General features: G+C 41.5%; 1 protein-coding gene across 2 annotated transcripts in view; it reads left to right on the top strand.

Moving 5' to 3' along the window:
• The window catches only part of arid1aa (AT rich interactive domain 1Aa (SWI-like)), a 27880-nt gene extending 5403 nt beyond the window's left edge, over nucleotides 1-22477 (top strand). Inside the window, exons 2-20 of one of the 2 annotated variants that reach the window (XM_053233053.1) lie at nucleotides 4395-4589; nucleotides 5003-5542; nucleotides 6514-6627; nucleotides 10282-10522; nucleotides 10667-10756; nucleotides 10848-11015; nucleotides 12283-12610; nucleotides 13157-13299; nucleotides 13422-13525; nucleotides 14435-14644; nucleotides 14768-14972; nucleotides 15091-15223; nucleotides 15313-15479; nucleotides 16131-16272; nucleotides 16408-16530; nucleotides 16642-16738; nucleotides 16988-17825; nucleotides 18970-19100; nucleotides 19205-22477. In XM_053233053.1, coding sequence (XP_053089028.1) covers nucleotides 4395-4589; nucleotides 5003-5542; nucleotides 6514-6627; nucleotides 10282-10522; nucleotides 10667-10756; nucleotides 10848-11015; nucleotides 12283-12610; nucleotides 13157-13299; nucleotides 13422-13525; nucleotides 14435-14644; nucleotides 14768-14972; nucleotides 15091-15223; nucleotides 15313-15479; nucleotides 16131-16272; nucleotides 16408-16530; nucleotides 16642-16738; nucleotides 16988-17825; nucleotides 18970-19100; nucleotides 19205-21115 — 5880 coding nt within the window. In that variant the 3' untranslated portion in view covers nucleotides 21116-22477. Of the gene's footprint in view, nucleotides 1-4394; nucleotides 4590-5002; nucleotides 5543-6513; nucleotides 6628-10281; nucleotides 10523-10666; nucleotides 10757-10847; nucleotides 11016-12282; nucleotides 12611-13156; nucleotides 13300-13421; nucleotides 13526-14434; nucleotides 14645-14767; nucleotides 14973-15090; nucleotides 15224-15306; nucleotides 15480-16130; nucleotides 16273-16407; nucleotides 16531-16641; nucleotides 16739-16987; nucleotides 17826-18969; nucleotides 19101-19204 lie in introns of both variants that reach the window. The other variant, XM_026913724.3, reaches the window with a different exon arrangement.
• The last annotated feature ends 1926 nt before the right edge of the window (nucleotides 22478-24403 follow it).

Here is a 24403-nt window from a genome sequence, read left to right as displayed (position 1 = left end):
TAATATGCTAATTTGTGTAAAGTTGATTGTCCTGCTCTGAAATAGTGGAGTCCATTCATAACGGCTGTGTAATAAACTGTAAACATGAGTTTTTTTTCTGTTATATCAAGCCAATTCAACATTTCTAACGGGGTTTTTGTGTATTTTTGTTGGTGCTTTTCTAGATTGTGTTTTTAAAAAGTCATTTTAATTACACACTAAATAGTTCTTCACTTGAGCTGGCCCTTATTTCACTGCCTCTCATTCATTAACCTTCTCCTGGTGTGCTGTCCATACCAATTAGGAGCTTTCTCATTGCTCAGCGGAGTAGTATTTTTATTTATTTATTTATTTATTTATAGAAACAATGTTTTCACATGTGTTTCATGGTGTTATATGTCAAAAAAACAATCAGATAGATTGGTAATTTCCATTTTATTGTGTATTAAATCTATTGCAAAATTGTACAGATTTATTGGCCTAAATTAGAAATACTTGCATAGTTTTTTTTGTTTGTTTGTTTGTTTGTTTTATTGGCGTGGAAGTGTTTCAATTAATACGCATATTTGTTCGTTGTAAATAATAGCTAGATGATTTAACGAGTCCGTCTTCAAGTTAGGAGACGAATTACGGGATCTGTTTCAGTTTGATCAGTAAGATACGTAATTTTTAGGGTGGTTATAACTTTTATAGGTTTTTTTAAAACCTTTTTTTCCTCCTGCATTAACATTCGTCCTTTTCTGTGATTTTATTTACTCAGTTTGTGTAAGTTTTAGACCTGTGCCTAGAGCGCTGTAGTGGGAGAGAGATACAAATTGTTTCAACAACATAAATACCAAAGAAACTCCACACGTTCTCTGCGCAAAAGCGTTACCGAAAGTTCAACATGCATAACGTCGCTCTCTAACTGCTGTCACAGAGATTGTGCACGATTTCTGACGTTGTCATAGCTATCATTAATTTTTTGATCTCTTTAAGACATGAAGAGTTTTACCAATCAGACTCGTCAGTGTGCAGTACACACCAGGTATCGTAAGCGACAGATCCTCCGTGTTCATCTCTTCGTCCGTCAGCGCAGACAGATTTCTTCCTGTCGTTGTTGTTGTACGATGCCATTTTGGCCGTTGCGTTGTAGAAACCTTTAGCTATACTTTTATACATTTAAGTTTTTTTGTTTGTCAGGAATCATTAGCTGTCTTTGTTGATCAAGATCTGTTAGTCCGAACTTAAGTTTTTTTCTTCTCCGTATAACTAGGTATGTAAGATACAAGCTATTACTACGTATTCACGTTTTCAGACAGGACTTTAAACAGTTCGTACGTTAGCTGTTTGTTTAGTGAAAATGCTGGGATATTTAAAATAAATAAATAAATAAGACGATTGCACTTGGCCTGTAGTGTATTGAAATGTTTGTTTTTTCTGTTTCGTACCTATTGGGAATTGTTTAAAGAATAATAGCATGTTTAAAGCGTGGCTTTAAAGCTCCTAGAGGTGATGTGATGAGATGAAATCTGTAAAGTCTTTCATACTTATATATCAAACTAATATTCTCACTGTTCCAGATTTCATTATCCGTCGTCTTGTAGGTGCGTTCAGTACCTGATAGACTTGGTTTGAAGATGATGTTTGCCTAACACGGGTAGCTGTGTAGCTGCTGGTTTTGTGTTTTGTGTTTTCGCTCGGTGGCTCGTGATGAGAGCCGCGACTGCTGTGCTGTACGGTGTCCTCGAGGCTCTCGCGTCGTATGTTGGCGTGCCAGTGCCCTCCCCATCCCCCACAGCCAATCAAAGAGCCAGACCAGCTTTGTCTCCTGCCAAGAGAGCCTTCGCTTTATCTTATGCAGATTAGCCATGTGCTGCTTTTATTTATTTTATTTTTCAATTTGGACTCTGGAAAATGTCAAGAGCTGCTATGGCTCAGCCTCTTAAAACTGGGGTTGTTTATCAAAGGAGGCCTTCTGTCAGTCCTGCAGGGAAATAAAACCTGCTTATAGAAATAAACACAAGGGCTGGGCAATATGGCGATAAAATATCGATATCGCGATACATTGTGCCACAATACACTTTTCTGAGATAATGTGGCGATCAGTATTTTTATAACAATGATTTAAAGCAGCAGATTAGATGATAATTTTGTACAGAAGTATCTCTCCTTCGTTTTTAGTGTAAAATATTTTTGTAAATAAAATCATTGAAATCGGTTTTTTTCAGTGGTCGTTAGTCAGCAAACCTATATTTCGGGATGTTAATCATGTATCGTAGAAATGTTTTCAGGAGATGATCAGGAGATGATATTTTTGTTCTATCGCTGATTGTAATAAACACACTTTATTTATTCATTTATTTATTTATTTTTTAGACTTTTACCTAGACTGTTTTAAAAGGGATCATTGTTGTGTGTGTTGTAATGGCAGTTAATTGTTTTGGGCCAAGTGTAAAACTTTACGTTGACTGGTCAGACTATTCCCAGTAATGAAATGGCACTGGAAATCGTTTTTTTTTTTGTTAGTTGTTGTTTTTCCTAATAGTTGTAAAGAATTTGATCTCTGACTCTTTTGAGAATGGACGTGGCTTCGTTTCAAATAACATACATGCGAATGTCTTAGCTGTTTTGACCTTATTTTTGGTGTCTGAATGTTTGCATTTAATGTAGATGAAACGTTTTACGCCAAAATGACATTTTCTAATAAAATCTCTGTTCTGTTTATTTCAGATCGTTTATCAGGTCAGCATCTGTAAAATAAATTTGAACAGGCAAGGGTTTTTTTTTTTTTTTTTTTTTATGAGTTGTTTTGAAGGAAGATTGTTGGATCTATTCTAAAGTCTATCCCTCGTCCTCGTACATGTCTATACCGTCTATCATAAGTCACATTGCAAAACATTCCCAGCTAATGCCGTTATGGCTCGTGTCATTCATTCTGTGCCAAGAATGCTTGGGGAAGCCAACTTGGCTCTGGCTCAAACAAAAGTACAGCTGGGATGTGTTAAATATTCGGCAGACTGGGCCATTGGAAATGAGTTATATATAGCACTCTTGACTTCCTTAACTAAGGCAGAAAAAGGTAACACTCAGGTTAATAACCGTGGGAAAGTGTTTCTGGTTTTTTTTTGTGCCTCCCCAACTCTTACTCTTCACCTGATGCTTTTGCTGAATTTTATTCTTTTATTTTTTCCTCCTATTGACCCTGGTTTCAATACCTGCTAACAGTGTTTCAGTAGATTTAGACCAATTATAAAGAGCCTGAAAACAAAAAGCAGGTTATAAATGAAAAGCTACGGACTAACGCATAATGAGTGCCATTATTTTATTAACTCGTATCCAGTATTTTTACTCCTTCACTCTTGTTTTTATGTTAGATTTTTTTTTTTTTTTTTTTTTTTTTGTAGGACTTGAGAAATGCCCCAACATTTTAGTCAACGAACATTTTTATCTGACTGCGTCGAACCAAAATGATGCAAACTAATAACAGAATTTGGATTTTTCTTTTAGTTTTTGACATTTGCAAAAAAAAAAAAATGTTCATTTCCATGTATCAATATGGGAGGCATATTGGTGCAATTGCTGCTTCACAGCTCCAGGAACTTGGTTTGATCCTGGAACATGGAGTTTCACATGTTCTTCCTGTGTCTGCGCTGGTTTCCTCCACGTTCTCCAGTTTCCTCCCACCTCATAAAAACATACCAGTGGATGAATTATGTTAAATGACCTCTAGTCGTGAATATAGTTGTGAAACGCGCCCAGTGTTCCTGGGATGTGATCTGGATTCACCATCACCCTGACCAGGATAAAGCGCTTACTGAGGATAAATAAATGAAACAACAAACTACTAAATATCTTGCTGCAGATCTTTTATAGTGAAAATGCCTTCAAGTGTATATTTTTGCCACGTTGCCCATCTCGGCTTGAATTCAGTCCTGAGATTTAGTGGCTGACTAGAAGCCTTTGAACTACAGTTTATTTCTGTGGAAGTAGCTGGTTCTGGGTTCCAGCTATATTTGTTGAAGGTGGTTAGCTTAGTAAACATTCATCTTGTGCTTCCTTTTGAATGGAGGATCGTGAAGAAAGAGAGAGAGAGGAGTTTTATTCTAGAGCTGAAACTGACAGCCTTTTCATAACGTGCTGCTTAAAAATTGAATTGCTGTTTCTTATTGATTTGTCTTCCATATTCGTAATGGGTCTAATTACATATGGCTGCACGGGATATCGGATAGGAACTGACAGTCTTATTAAAAGTTATACGCCATAATTAGCTGATGGGTTAAAGAAAGTTGGTCGTATTATCCATATACTCTGAATCTTGTCACATTTTGTGAGTTTTCTCGTTATACAATAAACCCTAATTCTTGATTCTGACCCGAGTACGAAGTGAAATGTTTGTAATACACGCTCCAATCACGTCTGTGCTGGTTCCGTAGACTCCGGGCTCTATGGATCAGATGGGGAAGATGCGAGGCCAGCCGTATGGAGCGGGCAGCCCGTACTCCCAGCAGCCCCACCAAGGACCTCCAGCGGCCCAGCAAGGTCCTGCGTATCCAGGCCAGGGTTATGGGCCTCCTGGTCCTCAGAGATACCCCATGGCCATGCAGGGTCGCATGCAGTATGGCCAACAGGTCAGTGTTTCCTAATACATAATGAAATTTCTGAGGAAGGCTGATGGGAAATTTTGTTCTGTTCATGTTCTCTCGTCTCTCTTTGTATAAACAGATGAACTTGGAATGTAAGTTCTGTTACAGTTATTTGAATTTGGACCCTTTTGCTGCAAGGCTGCTATGCCATAATGTAATAGACGATATAACGTTTCTGCAGTTATGAATGAAAAACGTTCCTGAAGAAGACAGCTCTCTAGTGCGAGGAAGCATTTCCTTAAAGAGATTGTGATAAACTTTTGCAATTGATCGCTCGCTGTCTATCATTGCAGTTGTCTTGTTTTTATGAGAAATAACAAGGTTTTAATAAGTAATTTTACAAATCCATCAAGGTTGTTTTGTGTATCTAATGACTGTGGTGCTGCTCTTTTGTGTAGATGGCATACGGACAGCAGGGACCAGGTGGTTATGGGCAGCAGGGACAGCAGTCTTATTACAGTCAGCAGGGCCCGGGCACTCACCCGGGTCAGCAACAGTCACCGTACCCTCACCCTCCCCAGCCATCTGCCCCTCATGGGCAGGGTGGGCATCCATACCCCCAGCCCCACATGCCTCAGCAGTCCCAGGGGCCACTGGGAGCGCCCCCACCAGGACCATCCCAATCCCAACCTCCCTACTCTCAGCCCCCTACACCACAGTCTACTCAGTCCCCATACCCTCAGCAGCAGACGTCCCAGTCCCAGCCTCCTCCGCAAGGAGCACCTCAACCTCCTCCAGCATCACAGGCCCAGTCCAACTATACTCACAGCCAAGCAGCCCAACAACCACCATCACAGCAAACCCCGCAAGCACCTACGCCAGCCTCCCAGCAGCCCACAGTGCAGGGGCAGCCATCCTCATACTCCCAGAATCCTTCTCAGCAGCAGCAGCAGCAGCAGCAGCAGTCTTCTTATCAGCGTTTTCCTCCTCCTCCTCAGGTAATTTCGGAGTTTCCATAACACTCTGCTAGAAGATGCATTTTCTCTTGCCAACTGACTGACACATCCTAACTGCATTCCTTTTAGAAAGGAAGTCCTTCGCTAGTTTAGAAATGGAGCCACTTTGTGGCCCTTGAAAGATGGCGAGAATTGTCCTAAATGTTTGGAGCGTTTTGTAAATGCAAAATAAGTGTATATGAGTGTTTGTTTATAACAACACCCAATGCAGTGGAGGTCCAAATGTGTTGAATTATGATTTTTATAAAAACAATTCCACTGCAAGAATGGGAAAGTTGTAGCATCAGTGAAATTTCTTGTTTGAAAGTTATAAAAAAAAAAAAATAAAAAAAAAAACGTTCTCAAGCCTAATGAATATCTGTTAAAATACATTTGTTGAGTGTTGTGTGTCCAAGGTGCTTTTTAAAGCCCGAGTGGTTCCATGAATGTATGAAAATTATTCAGCGTTCATATAATGTCCACTAGGGGATAGAATACAAACAGTGAAATGAAAGTTTCCCTGTAAATCGAATGGCTAGAAGAGGCAAAGTACTTCGTTAATTAGCATTTCGTGCTCACACTGACAAGTAGGGCAGTGCTCTTCTTCAGACTCTTCTATCTCCCTGGGCTCGAAGTTATTTTTCTGCAGCGCTTTCCAGATGATTTGCGCTCATTATAGCAGCGCATTGGAGCAATTCCAGCTTTACAGCTGGATTAAATAATTTTATTGAAAGCAAAAGTGGACAAATCATACGTTTATTAGCTAGCTCACTGAGCAAATAAGAATAAAAGCTCCGATATTTTTGCCCAGTCCCATGTTTTGGTTGCTCGGGTTCATCGATGATTATCTGTCATTAATGGCAGTACATGCAAGTACTTGAAAGATTTTAACTTTTATCCAATGTGTATAGATCTGTTTGACCTTTCTGGTTGTTGAAGTAATCAGCGTGTTTGCTTGTGTACTCACTTTCCAGGAGATTTCCCAGGAATCCTTTAGCTCACAGTCCAGCGCTACTGCCTCGAGTCAGCCTGTGGCCTCCACTAAGAGCTCCTCTGAGGACATGCAGGGACGACCCTCCAGTCTACCTGTAAGTCTTCCTTCATTTCCTGTCCTCGCACCCGTCATGTCTTGAGGTTCTCACATGTTCGACAGAGTTCGGAGTGTAATTTAAGTATGCGGCGAGAAATCTGTCAAATTTCCACCTATAAAGCGAGTTCTGTTTCTGTCGAAAACAGCGTGAGAGAGCATTAAGGAACATCCTCATTAGCTGCTGTGTCAGCTTGGGGGATTCCTAATGGCTCTGGGGGGAAAGGAGGAAAATGATGTTTTTCTTTTCTTGCGTTAATCGTGATGATTTGTTCTGTTGTATTCGAATCCTCAGAGGTATATCTCAACTCAGAATGGAGCCTCTATTGATTTCTTTCTTTTCTTAATGAAATGGATTTGAATGTTGGAGGCTAGAGACAGACAACAGATGTTTTGACCACTGAGGCTTAGACAGATGGAGTGAACTTGTCTGCGCTGATTCAGCACATCTGCACTTTACCACCGTAGCCATGGCAACTTTGGAATGCTTTCTTTTTTTTTTTTGTTTATTTTTTTCCCTCGCTATCTTCAAGTTGGGATAAATAAGACCAGCGGCATCGTTGCGCTTGCTGTTTGTGGCTCAGCACAAGTAGTTCGCTGGGTACATGTGTGGGGGAAAATTCATTAAGAAATAAAGATGCAGCATTTATTTATTTTTTTTAAAGACTTTACAAATTTGTCCATATTTGGTGATTGAGGTTGCATGCGTTCTCACAAGGTTTTTTTTTTTTTTTTTTTTTTTTTATATTAAGCGCCAAAGCTTTGAAGACAAAATTAAACTCAGTTTAACGGTAGCTGGTAAAGTATAACGCAATGAGGAAAAAAATATTGTTCAAAACATACCATTCTTTACAAAATGTAAAAATTTTAATGGTCAAAGAAGAGCACAAGATTTACTGTTTCTCATGTAACAGGTTGTTGGGTGAATCTTAAGGTCTATTTTTGTACCAGTTATTCAAACCGGTTGTTTTTGTAAATGTTGCATGTAAAAATCATAAACCATCGTGTTTTGGTGTTAAGACTGAATGTTGTAATACATTGTAATGTGTTCTGTGAAAATCCTACATCTTCCGCGTTTACTATACCTTCACCAAATCCTTTATATTTTTCTTTTTTTTTTTTTGACAGGCTGATGTTTTGTATTTGTGCACATACCTGCATTTCTGACCTTTATCTCACATTACTATAAAGTTGTTCCCTCCCCCAGCCAAATTTATATTCTTCACATATTACAGCTTTATCCTGAGGGTGTTCTACATGTAAATGATGTGCTTATGGTTTTTAAATTGAGGTGTGCTTTTGAGGCTTAAAAGTGCTCAGTTGCGTTCGTTAGTTACACTCAGATGACTGCTCTTTTCAATGACGAATCCCTGTTTTGTGAATTGTTTTGGTGTTGCATGGCTTGGTAGAGAATAAAGTTTGGATTAAAAGCACAATCCTGATTTAAAAAAAAAACAAAAAACTAAGAACCAAACTTTTTGAGAAACAGAAATTGCTTAATGACACTGGGAGACCTGATGATGAAATGACGTATATTTTGTGCTGACACTAGAAGGCTATATTTCTGTTATTTGGTAAGGGATTTTTGGCCAGAAATAATCAGCTAGCTATGTGTGTGCCTGGGGAACGGGAATGTTTTTTGCAGTCGTCTTACTGGACACAAGTAAAATTTGCTTGTTGAAAAAAGCCCGGTCACCTGAATGAAAGAGGATGCGGTATGTGAAAGAGATTCCCTTCCGGGTGTAGTTAATTTCGCATCCATCTCCTCTGATTTCACTTTGTACAGAGTTCTTCTAGATGCAAATCTGCCAATCTTGGAAGTGTGTGCAGTAGAAAACGAGTGCAGGGTTGGGGGATCACGTGTTTCTGGAATACTCAGCATGGAAGAACAGCTTATTATTCACTGTATTTTGTACAACAGCTGTATACACCGATCAGCCATTACATTAAAACCACCTGCCTAACATCGTGTAGGTCCCATTTGTGCCACCAAAACAGCTCTGAGCCGTCGAGGCATGGACTCCACAAGACCTCTGAAGGTGTGTGTGGTATCTGGCACCAAGATATTAGCAGCAGATCCTTAAAGTCCTGTAAGTTGTGAGGTGGAGCCTCCATGGATCGGACTTGTTTGTCCAGCACGTCCCACAGATGCTCGATTGGATTGAGATCTGGGGAATTTGGATGCCAAGTCAACACCTTGAACTCTTTGTCATGTTCCTCAAACCGTTCCTGAACAATGTTTACAGTGTGTCAGGGAGCATCATCCTGCTGAAAGAGGTCACTGCCATTAGGGAACACTGTCGCCATGAAGGAGTGTACATGATCTGCAGCAATGTTTAGGTAGGTGGTGCGTGTCAAAGTAACATCCACATGAAGGCCAGGACCCAAAGTTTCCCAGCAGAACATTGCCCAGAGCATCACACTGCCTCCGCCAGCTTGCCTTCTTCCCGTAGTGCATCCTGGTGCCATCTCTTCCCCAGGTAAGCGACGCACACGCACCTGGCCGTGTACATGATGTAAAAGAAAACGTGATTCATCAGACCAGGCCGCCTTCTTCCTTCTTTCGGTGGTGTACAGGGGTCAGCATGGGCTCTCTGACCGCTCTGCAGCTACGCAGCTCCATACGCAGCAAACTGTGATGCACTGTGTGTTCTGACACCTTTCTATCAGAGCCAGCATTAACTTTTTCAGCAGTTTGTGCTACAGTAGCTCTTCTGTGGGATCTGACCAGCCGGGCCTTCGCTCCTTATGCGCATTAGTGAGCCTTGGGTGCTCATGACCCTGTTTTTGCTTGGATCACTTTTGGTAGGTTCTAACCACTGCATACCGGGAACATCCCACAAGACCTGCTGTTTTGGAGAAGCTCTGACCCAGTCGTCTAACCATCACAATTTGGCCGTTGTCAAAGTTGCTCAGATCTATACGTGTGCCCATTTTTCCTGCTTCAAGCACATCAACTTCGAGAACTTGCTGTCTAATATATCCCTTGACAGCTGCCACTGTAACGAGATAATCAGTAATGTTCACTTCACTGTCAGTGATTTTAATGTTAGGGCTGATGGGTGTATGCATGCATGTCAGTTTTTAACAATTGTTTAGCAGAGATAACAAGCTATCAGTGAACAAGCACTCATGAACGCGCTAAATGAATCTGCTGATAATCTATTTAACATGCAGTGGCACTTACCGATTATTAATCTTTTTTTCACTCCTTTTGCAAGGGGTTTTCGAGCAGCAGTTAAGAGCGATCGCTGGACAGCCTGTAGGCTAGCTGAAAAAAGCATGGCCTAATTGCTTGGGCCTATTTAACTAGAAGACGGAGAATACACAAAGACTGTTCTTGCAGACTGTAGAATATCATTTCTATTTTGAAGTAAACTGTCATCTTCTGTTGAAGCACTTCAGTGTGACTGTTAACTATTAAGGGTATTGCTAGCCAGGTTTCCGTTTAGCTGGTGAGAGATAAGTAGTAGCCTGTAGGCCTGTATTTGTGGCTAATAAAGATTATAACATAATTATTCCCTATAGCATGCATTCATGGTCTGGCTAAACCAGTCCACCTAGTCTTGCTAATCTTTTATTTATCGTTGTATGTCTGATCTTTTTAAGATTTGGTCTCTACATGTTGATCATCTATGTCTTATTTTGTGTGTAGGATCTGTCTGGCTCTATTGATGACCTGCCCACTGGTACAGAGGGAGCGCTCAGTCCTGGCGTTAGTACATCTGGAGTGTCTAGCAGTCAGGGCGAGCAGAGCAACCCAGCACAGTCTCCGTTTTCCCCTCACACTTCCCCTCATCTACCTGGCATCCGTGGCCCTTCACCCTCCCCTGTCGGCTCACCTGCTAGTGCCACGGCATCTCGCTCCGGACCCCTCTCTCCAGCAGCCATGCCAGGTAAGACATCAGAAGAATACCATCAGGTTGGGCAGATGAAGAGGTTTCCACTTGTTCATTTTATATTTATCCACTTTGTTTGCATTTTGCTCATAGTAAGCTTTAGTTTGTGGTAATCTGTATCGTTTGTTTATTTATTTACAGGAAGCCAGATGCCTCCTCGGCCCCCTAGTGGTCAGTCTGATGGTATTTTGCATCCTGGTATGAATCAACCTGGCATGGGCCAGGACAGAGGTAAAGCCTAGTCTAGAGATACAGTTTATTAAGCTATTATTCCTCTTGCTTCTTTATTTACCTGTTTTTTGTTTGTTTTTTTTTAAACTAGGATTCATGCAAAGGAACCAAATGCCACCTTATGGCTCTCCCCAGTCTGGCTCTGCGTTGTCACCTCGCCAATCGTCTGGAGGTCAGATGCATGGTGGAATGGGACCTTTCCAGCAGAATAACTCAATGGGCAGCTATGGGCCTCAGGGTGGCCAATATGGCCCACAAGGCGAGTAGTTCAAAGTTAATAACCCAGTTATAAAGTCTGTGTTTTGAAGCTTTGGCAGGTCAGAACAAAAATCCAAAGGATGCGTTTCATACATCTAAATAAAAGAAAACAAAAACAAATTGAGGGCCATGACGTCTTGAAGCTTAAAGTACACATACGGTAAAGGAATCGGAAGACTCTAAACAGACACGCATCAGTGAATGTGGTTTTAAATCAGGGAGAAATAGATCACAATCTTCCACCATTTTATATAATTCCTCTTTTCAAACATTTGAATATTGCATAAAATTTTACTAGCTTACTACATCTATATCTGGCAGGTATTTTCCAACCATATAAGGGTGTAGATAATAAAATATCAAGGAAGATATGATCCAGAAAATTGGGCATTGGTGCTTCTGCGAAACGAGAACTGCCGCTGAATTTTATGTAACAGTACAAATTTGTGTTTGTGTTCGTTACTATTCTCATCAGTGTTGGCCTCTGCATCATGTGATATTTATTTATTACTCAGTATTGATTTCCTTTCATTAATGTTTCATCAGTTATACCACTGATCACCTATTTGACCAGACTGAAGCTCCGTATGTTTACATTTCTCATGCCTAAATTTAGTTTGGATAATTGGTTTGTCAGTTGTCAGAACTCGAATTTAACGTGACTTAACAGTCCATTTGGTTGGTATAAAAAAGTATTTAATATATATAATTACTTTGATAAATTTACCGAGGTAAAGTTTAAATCTAAAAGTGTAGGTGTGAGAAGTTAGGACATGAAGAACTCATCTTTTGGGACTTTAGCTTGCTCTTGCGCTCTCTCCGTCTTGGTCTTTGAGAGCCCAGTAGATCACAGTGCAGCTATTTTTAGCCTGGGTGAAAAGAGGCAGCTGACGTAGCACAGCCCACGTCAGTTGAGCTGCCACTATGACTAGGTGCTACAGCAGCACTCCAGCCTGCTAGTATACCGAAGGACCTGTGAGCCGCTAGTGGGGCATGATGTGTAATTAAACAAATTTTATGAAACTTAGACATAATTAAGAAATCATTTATGAAATTGAGTCATAACAGTTAATTGTTTAATTTTATGTTATGAATATAGTTTTATCGGGACTTCATTTATTTTTCTACCAATGAGGGACACTAAAGCTGAATGTCTATATCAGACTCTCTAATGATTAGCCTAATAGACAAAATGCAGGTAGAGCTACACTGCATTTATTAGTATGGTAGAATATATTAAAGAGACCTAATCTTCCTTTTTTCTGCAGGTTACCAAAGGCAGCCAGGCTATGGTGGCATGCCCAATGCCAACTACCCAGGCCCTGGCATGGGAGGATCTATGAATCCTATGTCAGGGCAGGGAGGAGGACCACCTTTTACTGCAATGCCACCTAGCAGGATGCCGCATGCACAGATGGGTGGGCGTCCTTATGGTCCTAATATGGGGCCCAACATGGGTCCTAACATGGGCCCCAATATGGGCAACATACCCCCACAGGTTGGTTCTGCGATGTGCCCTCCACCAGGCATCAACAGGAAGCCGCAAGAAGCAGCAGCTGCCATGCAGCATGGATCTACTAATTCCATACACAACAGGTACGTCGATCAAAGATCAGCTAAAGCACCAGTATGCTTCATAAATTTGGTCATAGAGTTGTACCAGCTTGTAGTATCCACTCCAGTTTTGTAGCTGTATAGAGTTAAAGTGTCCCTTGGCCCCCTTCTTGATTCGAGACCTTGTTGTAGTTAAGGGTCTTTTGTACCTCCGTAAACCTCAGAGTTATATCGCACCTAGTTGACCCACTTTTGGTGAAGAGATCTGACGGAAAAGTCAGACAAAAATTGATCCTAATGGCTCCTATCAGTGAAAGGTACATAAAAGACTAAGTGTATCCTTCCCGGATTAAGGATACCAGGACCGAGCCGTAGTGCCTGGAGAGTGTCCGGTCACTGGGCCACCCAGATAACCATGTTGGACCGTGTCTGAAATGGTAACAGGGAGCCATCTTGTGGACCCACCACCTTCAAGACAAAGATTGGGGGGGTCACATGGTCACATGAGGATTTGTCAGTCTCACGCCAGGGGAAAGAATATCGTAATTCCACAGGTTTTAGTATTTAGCGTCACGTTTTGTTTCGCAGGATGCCTGGTTACCCCAACATGTCTCCTGGTATGATGGGCTCAGGACCTCCATATGGGCCCTCCATGAACAATATGCCAGGAATGATGAACACCCAGGGACCACCCTTCCCCATGGGTGGAAACATGCCAAACAACAGCAGCGGTGAGCATTCGAGTGCTAAATATATCTTTCTGTATCTTCTTTTGTTAAAAAAAAACAAAACAATGAGTATTATTGTTAAAGCGACAATCCCTTGACGTTGTTGTATCTTCTTTTGTTTCTAGGTATGTCCCCTGGTCCAGAATTTGGTATGGATGGGAAACTCAACCAGGCCCAGAAGATGAATAACAAGGCTGACGGGACACCCAAGTCAGACTCCAAATCCAAGGTTTGCTTCCCAGGAAACAACAAATATTTTATAACAAGTCATGTAAAATTTAAGGATGAAATCCATCTTTAGCGAGTGGTGTCACTTCATATGGCAGGCATCACTGAGGTTATTGGGACGCCTATCCTAGATTTAACCTCATCGAGGCAATAAAGAGTTTGATGTTAGTAAATGCGTCATGTATTTTTGTGAAACCATTGCTTTATATGTTAAAAAAAAATCTTATTTTCTAGACTGATCTTTTGCTAGCCCTTTTACTCCCTTTCAGCAGAGTAGACTTTAGTAAAAGTTTGGTCAAATACTGGTGTATACATTTTATATTGTGTTTGTTTAATATGGCATCTAAAATCGCAAGGGAGCTTTCACATATTATAGTGTTTAGTTCATGTGAATTGAACCCGGGTGTTTTTTTTTTCCTTCGGATTGGATCATATAGGCGTGTGAGCACAGCAATCACACTCGTGTACAAACCAAAACAGCTGGTCAAAGACTAAAGACTAAACGAACTGTAGCATCAATCAACCAGACTACAGGAAATGAACCAAATGTGAGATTTGACCTGCTATTACTGACCCATGAGGCACAAACGTTTGTGATTTCTGCATGCATGTAGCCAAGATTTGTTTACCTTCTTCTGTTGCTGTATTTCTAACCAATGAAGGGAAGAGTTTTATTAGTATGTTTGTAGCCTTAAATGCCCTTCAGCCAACACTTCTTTGCTTTTTTTGGTTTGATTAATTATGTACATTGTGAAACCAAACCAAAAAGCAGATGAACCAAAAGTATTCAGATTCTGATTCGGACTCGGGAAATAGACTAATAGGTGTGAAAGCTCCCTAAACGCAAACATGAGCCGCCATCATCCGATTCGCTTGTGTAATTCCTCTACAAAATCTACTTGATGCCTAGAAATCAAGCTCCTCCACCACAACCAATGAGAAGATAACTCGTCTGTATGAGCTTGGCACTGAGCCGGAACGGAAGATGTGGGTGGACCGTTACCTAGCGTTCATTGAGGAGAAGGCAATGGGTATGAGCAACCTGCCTGCCGTGGGCCGCAGGCCCCTCGATCTCTTCCGCCTCTACATGTCCGTTAAGGAAATTGGAGGTCTCACCCAGGTGAGAACATGAGCAGCTAGTGAGGTTGCATCCAAACTTGCGTACACTTGAGCAGACATGAGGAAGAATGACAAACTTCTTTTTTTTGGCTAACGGTTACCTTTGTTATGTGGCTGCTTGCAGGTCAACAAGAATAAAAAGTGGCGAGAGCTTGCCACCAGTCTGAACGTTGGCACGTCCAGCAGTGCAGCTAGCTCGCTAAAGAAGCAGTACATCCAGTGTCTGTATGCTTTTGAATGCAAGATTGAGCGTGGAGAAGATCCACCACCTGACATCATGTCTACTGACAGCAAGAAGAACCAGGCTAAGGTCCAGCCACCCTCCCCAGGTACGGGCATATTTACCAAACTTAGTTATTTCACTGCAATTATTATTTTTTTTTAACATTATCTTCCTTCCTTACATTTCTGATGTTTGTTTTTCCCTTTTTTTTTCCCATGGTCCAGCTGGATCTGGTTCCCTGCAGGGACCTCAGACCCCCCAGTCCACCAGCAGCTCTATGGCTGAGAGTGGGGATTTGAAGCCTCCTACTCCTGCTTCTACCCCACACAGCCAGATGCCCTCAATGCAGAGTGGCAGGTGAGTTCATGCCGTTTGGTTATGTATCTTGGCAGTTCATTTTATTTGACTGTGAGCAACTACTTATCTGGTGTGTTTCATAGGAGCAGTGTGAACCTTCAGGATCCATTTGCTGATGCCAGTGACCCAGCATTCTCTAGGAGAAACACCATGACTCCCAACTCAGGCTACCAGTCTGGCATGAGCACTCCGGAGATGCCTGGCCGCATGGCCCCTTACGAGCCCAACAAGGACCCGTTTAGTGGCATGCGTAAAGGTCCGAACTTTGGTTGACTTGTATTGGTTTTTTTTTTTGTCTTTTTGTAAACAGCTGAATGTGGTTTGCCTGTTGAAATTTTGAGGTTCTGCGATGGTTACGTCAGAGATTAGGACCATCAGAGACGGTCCTTTCTGGGTCTGATGAATGGTTTGTTATAGATAAGCATCTTGCCGTTGGACGAAACTGGAAATCATACCACTTTTATTACTATTTCTTTGAAGATGCAGTGTACGAACTGTTGTGCATAATAAGCCACAATTTCCATAGATAGTCAACCTGAAAAACAGACTCGCTAATGATTAAATGTTAGTTAAGCTTTGAATCATCTGGAGTCATAAAATCACTGCTGTGATTCCAGTGATAAGACATAATACAAGCTTTTACCATTAGCCATTGGTTATAAACATGTCATGTGTGACTAATTTTTAAAAAAAAAACAAAAAAAAAACGATACGATTGATTTGTATACCAGAGTGAACAAACTTTACCTCAAACAAGAAAAGTGTTCTGGTTAGATTAAACCCATTTATATGATGTCTTTCAGTACTTTTTTTTTTTTTGCCAGTGATTGTCATAGTGTGGCAAGTCAGACCTTTTTATTTATTTATTTATTTTTTTAAAGAGTCTGTGTTTTTTTAATGGTTGTAGTTGGGGAGCCTTTCATGGCTGGTGGACAGGGTCCCAACAGCAACCTTGGAGATCAGTTTAACCGTGGATCAGGAGGTCCGATTGGGAATATGCCCATGGGACAGAGGCAGCAGTATCCATATGGAACAGGCTATGAGAGAAGGTAAAGTCAATGAAGACCTAAACATCAGGAAAAATATTGCCTGTGTGGGCGTCTTTTGAGAGAAGAGAGTAGTTTTAGCTTTAGGTTTTGTTTAGGATATTTTTCAATCTATGTCTTTTATGTCTAATTCTATAGGCCAGAATCAGGGATTGGCCCAGAAAACAATATGGGACCTGGAGTACCACAGCCAAACATGATGCCTTCCAACACTGACACTGGGATGTACTCGCCGAATCGCTACCCATCGCAGCAGCAGCGGTCAGTTGCCTTATTTTAGGAAAGAAACTGTGACATGTTTCTAAAGAATGTGTTTGATCAGACAGCTGCTTTGTGCTGAAAATTGATTTTAACACATGATGTCCTTTGCAGGCACGATTCCTATGGTAATCAGTATCCTGGCCAGGGTGCGCCTCCTGGTGGCTCGTACCCTAATCAGCAACCAGGAATGTTTCCACAGCAACAGACTGTAAGTGATTATATTAACTCAACTGCCTCATTTGTAGTGAATTTTTTAACATGATATTAGATGTTAAATCGTGAAAGTAATTTGCTTCATAACCACGTTGAAATGTGAAACAAACCAAAAATGACGTTAAATTAAGAAACTGCAACTACTTTTGTAACAGGAAGAGAGTAAAAAGGCCCGAAACAAACGTCAAACATCCCAGCTGTGCCTAATTTAATTCGTACTTTATTGTTATTTGTTTCCAACCAGAACTACAAGAGACCAGGGGAGGGAGGCTACCCTCCAGCAAAGCGCCATCATGATGGCGAGATGTATGCCGGGCCGTTCGGTGGTCAGCAGCCACAGCAGCAGCCTCAGGCTCCTCCTAGTGCTCCCTCATCGGCTCAGCCAGAAATGTACAACCAGTTCGGCAGCTCTTACCCTGGACCTGAACGGCGGCCTCCCGGACCACAGAACCAGTTCCCTTTCCCTTTTGGTAGGGATCGCATACAGCCTGGCTCAGGCCCCAACTCTCAAGGGTCCATGCCACCTCAGATGATGGGCAGCTCCATGCAGTCAGGTCCTGATGGCCCCCAGGCGGGTATGTGGCAGGGCAGAGGCGAGATGGGCTACCCCAACTACCCAAACAGACAAGGACCCCTTGGCGGACCTGCGCAGGGCCCAGGATATCACAGCATGAACCGATCCGAAGAGATGATGTCATCTGAGCAGCGTATGAACCACGAAGGACAGTGGCCGGGGCCGAGGCAGCCTGCGTATGGCCCCGCGGGGGCCGGGCCACCCATGAGCCGCCCCCTGCAGTCCAACTACCAGTCTCCCCAAACCATGCAGAACCACATTCCACAGGTGTCCAGCCCCACTCCCATGCCCCGGCCTATGGAGAGCAGGACGTCCCCAAGTAAATCTCCCTACATGCACAGCAACATCAAGATGCAGAAGGCAGGTCCACCAGTGCCTGCGTCCCATATCATCCCTTCACCTGTACAGCCTCCAATGATGAGGAGAGATCCTCCGTTCCCTCCAGGGTCTGTAGAGGCCACGCAGCCTGTTCTCAAGCCACGTAGGCGACTCACCATGAAAGACATTGGTAAGTGTTTACCCCTGGTAGGCTCAACCCTGTGGTTTGAAGTGCAGCTGATATATTTGAAACGCACCACCATGTTTTGCAGGCGGAGAGTCTTTTACAGGTTAAAGTTCTGACTGTGGATGGCAGACTAGAAAATGTATTACGGCCTGAAGATTTTGGAAACGATGCTGAGCTATAAATTTCAGTAAATCATATGTTGAATGATATACTTTTATATGGTAATAAAGACACTAAAACTGCCAGTATACTTCAAACGACAAAAGCAGGATTGCATTGTGGTATTACTAGGCACATGCTACTTTCAAACTGCTGCCACGTGGTATTTTACGTACCGCCTAGGATAAATTATACCACAGCGCTGCTGAATTCTGTTTATAGCTGCCGTAAGTGATAACTGGAACGAACTTGTTTCACAGACATGCAACATTAAATGTCACTATAAACATAAAATAAGTTTTTTGTTTAATAAATAAAAAAAATTGTTGGCAAATTGCTGTTCTGTAAAAGGAAAAAGAGCAGAAAACACAGTTACTGTCAGTTCGGGTTGAAAGCTTGTGGAGTATGACATGGGACGTCCAAAGATGATCATTTTACACGGCTTTACTAGATGATCGCTAATTTCGTTAGTATTTCTAATCTTCATTTAGTTGACTCTTATCCAGGGCTCTCACACTCAAAGATTAAACCAATAGTAATTCAATACGTTTCTAATTTATCCTCAAACACCACACTTTTACCTTTACAGAACACAGGGCTATGTGCTAGAATAACATGCAGGATTGAGACTAAATCACTATACAGAAGGATTTTTGTTTATGAGCATTGTGTTTAAATATTTTTCTAACATGTATCCTGTTTCCAAAGATGTTATTCAGAGGCCTACGGTGTATTTGACTGTGGTTGAAAAATGGCCTCATATAAAGATACTTTATTGATTTATTGGTGTGACTTTTTTTTTTTTTTTTTCTTAGACCTGGTGAAATGTTAATTTTGGCCAGTTTTATTGTCTTTGGTCTTAATATAGTCAAAGGTGCATTTAAAACAGTCAGTAATTATGCTACACATTGTGTTAAATTAGTGCAGCTGTATCAAGAGATATTGGGACCAGTGCACTGATATGAATCTCAAACTTTGCGATTCTCAGGCACACCAGAGGCATGGCGAGTCATGATGTCGCTAAAATCGGGTCTGCTAGCAGAGAGCACATGGGCTTTAGACACCATTAACATCCTGCTGTACGACGACAACAGTATCTCCAATTTTAACCTTATGCAGGTGAGTTTTCTCTAAGCAATGTCCAAAATTACCCCAATAAGATTAAATCAGTTTTTATCAACCACAGCCTTGTTATTCTTATCAAATATTTGTCTTCTTCACAGCTCCCTGGTTTCCTGGAACTAATAGTGGAGTATTTTAGACGTTGCCTCATTGAGATCTTCGGCATTCTGAGGGAATATGAAGTTGGTGACCCAGGACAGAGAACCCTGCTGGACCCCAATGCTCTCAAAGAAGGAGAGAATGGTGAGGATGAAGAGGAGCCAGTTGTAATGGGTATGGAGGAAGATGGTGAGACGGAGGAGGAGGGTGAAGGGGAGGAAAGCTCATCACAGCAGCGCGTGGAACGTGTGTCAGCAGTGCAGTCTCAGATAAAGACAGAGAAGAAGGCGGGTGAAATAAAGAAAGAAGAAGAGGGCAAAGTGATGGAAAACATTTTGCCTACAGAGCTAAAAACAACAGAAGCACCCCCTCTAGATCTTTGTGCGACTCAGGAGAGGCCAAAACAGGCCAGCAAGTTTGACAAACTTCCCTTGAAAGTGGTGAAAAAGAAGGATCCATTCGTGGTAGACTGCTCTAGCAAGCTCGGGCGGCTTCAGGAGTTCGACAGTGGTCTGGTGCACTGGAGTATCGGTGGAGGTGATACTACAGAGCACATTCAGACCCATTTTGAGAGCAAGATCGATTTACTGCAATCAGGGAACCGGACACAGCCTACCCAAACATGTAGAAGGAAAAAAGCATCAGAGAAGATCGAGAGTGAGGCCCTCGTAGTCCCCTCGTGTAGTACGGAGCGAAGGAAGGAGGAGGAGCAGACACAACCACAGCAGTTCTCTACCAGACAGTTGACCGATGGCGTTTCAGAAGAAAAGGACGAGAAACCTGCTAATGTCCCTGAGTCTTCATTGGAGCCAGTATCGCAGAACGAGGAAGAGGAACCAGAAGGATCGAACCAGGAGGCCAGCAAGCCGGCTCTCCCCAACATCAGTTCTTCCTCACAGAGTCAGCTCTCTGTCACTGTGCTAGAGGATGAACCTCACAGCAAGGACGAAGCCCCACTAATCACGCTTTCAGACTGGCAGGACTCGCTTGCCCGCCGCTGTGTCTGTGTCTCCAACATAGTCCGCAGTCTTTCTTTCGTCCCTGGCAATGACTTGGAGATGTCCAAGCATCCAGGGCTGCTGCTGCTATTGGGCCGCCTTGTGCTGCTTCATCATCGTCATCCCGAGCGTAAACAGGCCCCTTTAACGTATGAGAAGGAGGAAGAGACAGACAAGGACATGGGCCAGAAGGACGAATGGTGGTGGGACTGTCTGGAGCTGCTGCGAGAGAACTGCCTGGTCACACTGGCTAACATTTCAGGTCAGCTTGACTTTTCCATCTACTCCGAGAGCATCTGCTTGCCTCTGCTTGATGGCTTGCTCCACTGGGCTGTGTGTCCTTCTGCAGAGGCCCAGGATCCCTTTCCTACTCTTGGGCTTAATGCCGCTTTATCTCCTCAGAGACTGGTCCTGGAAACCCTCAGCAAACTCAGTATCCAAGACAATAACGTGGACCTTATTCTGGCAACACCTCCCTTCAGTCGACTAGAGAAGCTTTTTGGGAACCTTGTACGTCTGGTCGGGGAACGAAAGGTTCCCGTATGCCGGGAGATGGCAGTTGTGCTTTTGGCCAATCTTGCCCAGGGTGACAGCCTTGCAGCCCGTGCCATTGCGGTACAAAAAGGCAGTATAGGGAACCTTTTGGGCTTTCTTGAGGACAGTTTAGCAGCCACACAGTTCCAACAGAGCCAAGGGTCCCTGCTGCACATGCAGGGGGCGCACTTTGAACCTACAAGTGTGGACATGATGCGTCGGGCTGCTCGGGCTCTACATGCCCTTGCTAAGGTGGAGGAGAACCACTCAGAGTTTACACTCTATGAGTCGCGGCTACTGGACCTCTCAGTCTCCCCTCTTATGAACTCTTCAGTGTCCCATGTCATCTGTGATGTACTTTTTCTGATTGGCCAGTCATGACAGCTGTGGGGAGCGGTGGCTCCACCTTCTCTGGTTTTTGTTCTCTCCTCTCCTCCTGTGTCCTTGGTGTGCAGGGAATGAAAAGCAGAGAAAAATGACTGTTTCCCCTTTTTTTTTTTTTTTTTTTTCCTTTTTTTTTTTTTTCTTTTTTTTTTTTTTTTATTTATGCAAGGATTTCACCCTTTGGTCCTTTTTTGCTGTCTCACTTTGGGGAGGTTATCACAAATTAGCTGTGGATCATAAACCAGAGCCTCAAGAAATAAAAAAAAAAAAAAAAAACGACACAAACTGTAAACTCTGCCAACTAACTGATACGGCCAGGGACCCCAGGTTTTATGCGCTGCCCCGTGGGGGAAGGGTGGGTTACTTTTTTTTATATGAAAATAAATAAATGAATAAAATAAATAGCAGAGAACCTTTTGACCAAAGTTGCTGTCTCGTTTACAGTGAGTTTGGGGTTAACTGTGCCCTTGCTCTCCACTAAAGGGCGATTTGAGTGCACATCTCTGGTATTTGAGTCTGATTAGACGAGTGAACACTTTGTTGGTGTTGTAGGTGTTGTGATGCTGCACGTTCAACCCCGAAGGAGCCACTTATCAGCCTTGAGCAGGATACCCTAACAATGGAAGCCTGTGCAGTAGATTGTAGACGTTTTCTGTACAGCTCTGTAACCCTTTTTCCTTATGACTGTAAACACTGCAGCACTGTTTCATGTGGAGAAATCTTGGCTCAGCAGCTCCACTCTTGTTTTTAAACAGTTTTTAAACTTTAGTTTGATGGTAAAGAGAGAAAGGCTTTCTCCCCAAAGTATCGAGAACCTTGGACACCCTTACCTCCTCTCTTTAACCCCTTGATTGTATGACTTGACCCTTATAAAGAAATCACCTCCTAGGACTGATTTTCAACTAAGATACAGCCCATGCTATGATGTATATAAGATGTTGTACATTACACTTTTTTTTCCCTCTGTCTCTCTTTCTCGCCCTGTCTTTCACTCTTATGCTTCTCACTTGTCTATGAAGAAGGAAAGCGGACACTCAAGTTGGGTTCATAGCATAAAATCTTTAGATATTATAAACAGAACCACCTTTTGGCCTCCCCACAGTTTCTCCATAGTACAGCAAACAAATATTTTAATTTCTTCTCCTGGTACAAAATAAACTCTAGATGAAGAAACACAGTTGAGATATTTTTTTTCTCCAGTGACATGAACTCTTCATATTTGTATTTCAGACTATGTAGCTAAAACGTAATGTAAATTCCTCCTTTTCCCCCTTTTTGGCTCAATGAATATCATTTATTCAGTATGAAATCTTTATACTATATGTTCCATGTGGTAAGAATAAATGTACATTAAATCTTCGTAAGATGTTTGTGATTGTTTTATTCATTTGGATGGCTAGTGACTGAGCCTGAATTGAAACTTTTGGTGATCTATTATGAGAAGAAGATGAATAGTTAACAAATTGGTGATAGTAATTATTGTAGGTTGAATTCCACTTTGAATCCTAAGGACATTTTTAAAGTAGCCAAAGTCTCTGTTATTGTCAAATCCAAGTCAGATCTCTAAATGCCAGTAGCTGAGTTTGTACCCTAGTCATCTAGTGGAGAACAGTTAATAAGTAACTGGTGAGTATTGCAGTTTTGTTGTTTTAGCTCCGCTCTCCAGCACACTGGAGTGAAAGTGAGACTAGAAGCATTTTTCTGCTGCACAGTCAAAGAGGAACAAGTGAAACCAGAGCTCAAGTTCTGGTTAAGTTCAGAGGTGATGAGAACAGTCACAGTGACGACAGTAAAAACACTTCCATTATTACTTCTTCTTGAAAGATATTATCTTTAAGTTCAACAGAGAATTAACAGGGAATTGGTTAAACTTGCACTAACCTTAACAAAAAAAAGAACTGTGAACAATTGGAGTTAAAAGATAACTGATGTTTGGGAGAAAGACCATGCGTAAATCCTCATTTGTCTCCTGAAGTTTCTGCACCTACAGCTTCCATGTGTTTTATCTGATATTGAACATCTCCTACCCAAGAGTCTTCACTGTGGAGCTCGGCTGTCTGACTCGAAGCAGAAGCTGCCCAGAACTCCTGCTTTCCACAGATCTACAGTCACTCGGTGTCATTTAGTTAAACGGCTAAATGGGTTTTTACATTTACTTTTACATAACTTTAATAAGATGGGAAATAATTAGACCATGAAGAAAGTTTTAACTGATTATTTAAAATATGACAAAACCAGAATAGCATCGTAAGATCACAAGTATCTTGAAACACAAGTATAGTCAGTAAGTATTCTCTGTGTGCTGGTGAAATAACACAAACAGCATTATGAGCGCACAATCCTAGCAACAGCGAATTATTATTGTTGTTGTTATTGTTGTTATTGTTATTATTATTATTGTTGTTGTGTATAATGTTTCTGTGTACATTAGGCAATGAACAGCGCTCCAGCACCAGGTCCCTTTAGTTCCTGTTGGCAAGTAACAGTAACAAAAGCATGCATACAAGTGGATTTATATTATAACATGGCATACGTTCAAAGTAAAAAGGCCCTAGTGAGATTAAAGCTTTTTCTTTAACAACAAAAAAAAAAAAAAACACAAAAGCTTTCCTTTTTCAGTATGAAAATCTACAGTATATTTAGGGCTTTTTTTTAAATCCGTAGCTTGCTGTAGGATGAAACACAATCAACTGGGGTGTTTTTCTGATTTTTCAGTCTCATGATAGCTGCTTTACAAAAATATGCTTTTCTTTTATTCTTATACTGAAAGATAACTGATAGTACGATACTGATAGTAACAGACTCCAGATTTACAAATTACACAAAAGAAGGCAGGGTCATTTTTTCAAATATCTTTTAGACCTAGTGAGTTGCATTTTTTTTTTAATGTGAATATTTTAACCTCTATTTTATATTATTCTTTCTACTTTTTTTGTGGTACATTTTTGTCAATAAGACACTGAAGTTATGAGCCCCGTTATTGCTATTTACAGTTATTGGATATCGAACCTGATATATTGACATGTGAATGTATTTTGCAAATAAGTGCCACTTAGTACAGTATGATTACAGTTACAGACAGTTATGTGCTCTTTTACGCAACATAATTTTGATATGTTTTATATATATATATATATATATATATATATATATATATATATATATATATATATATATATAAAATATAAATATATATATATATTTAAAAAGATTCAAGACCTTTATTGTCATATGTGCTTTGGTACAATGAAATTCTTTTGTTTTTTTTCCTCATGAGAAAGCCGG

Source organism: Pangasianodon hypophthalmus, chromosome 1 (assembly GCF_027358585.1).
Source record: "Pangasianodon hypophthalmus isolate fPanHyp1 chromosome 1, fPanHyp1.pri, whole genome shotgun sequence".
Classification (NCBI taxonomy): Eukaryota; Metazoa; Chordata; class Actinopteri; order Siluriformes; family Pangasiidae; genus Pangasianodon; species Pangasianodon hypophthalmus.
Note: the sequence above shows the minus strand (reverse complement) of the source record. Positions and strands in the feature narration are given on the sequence as shown.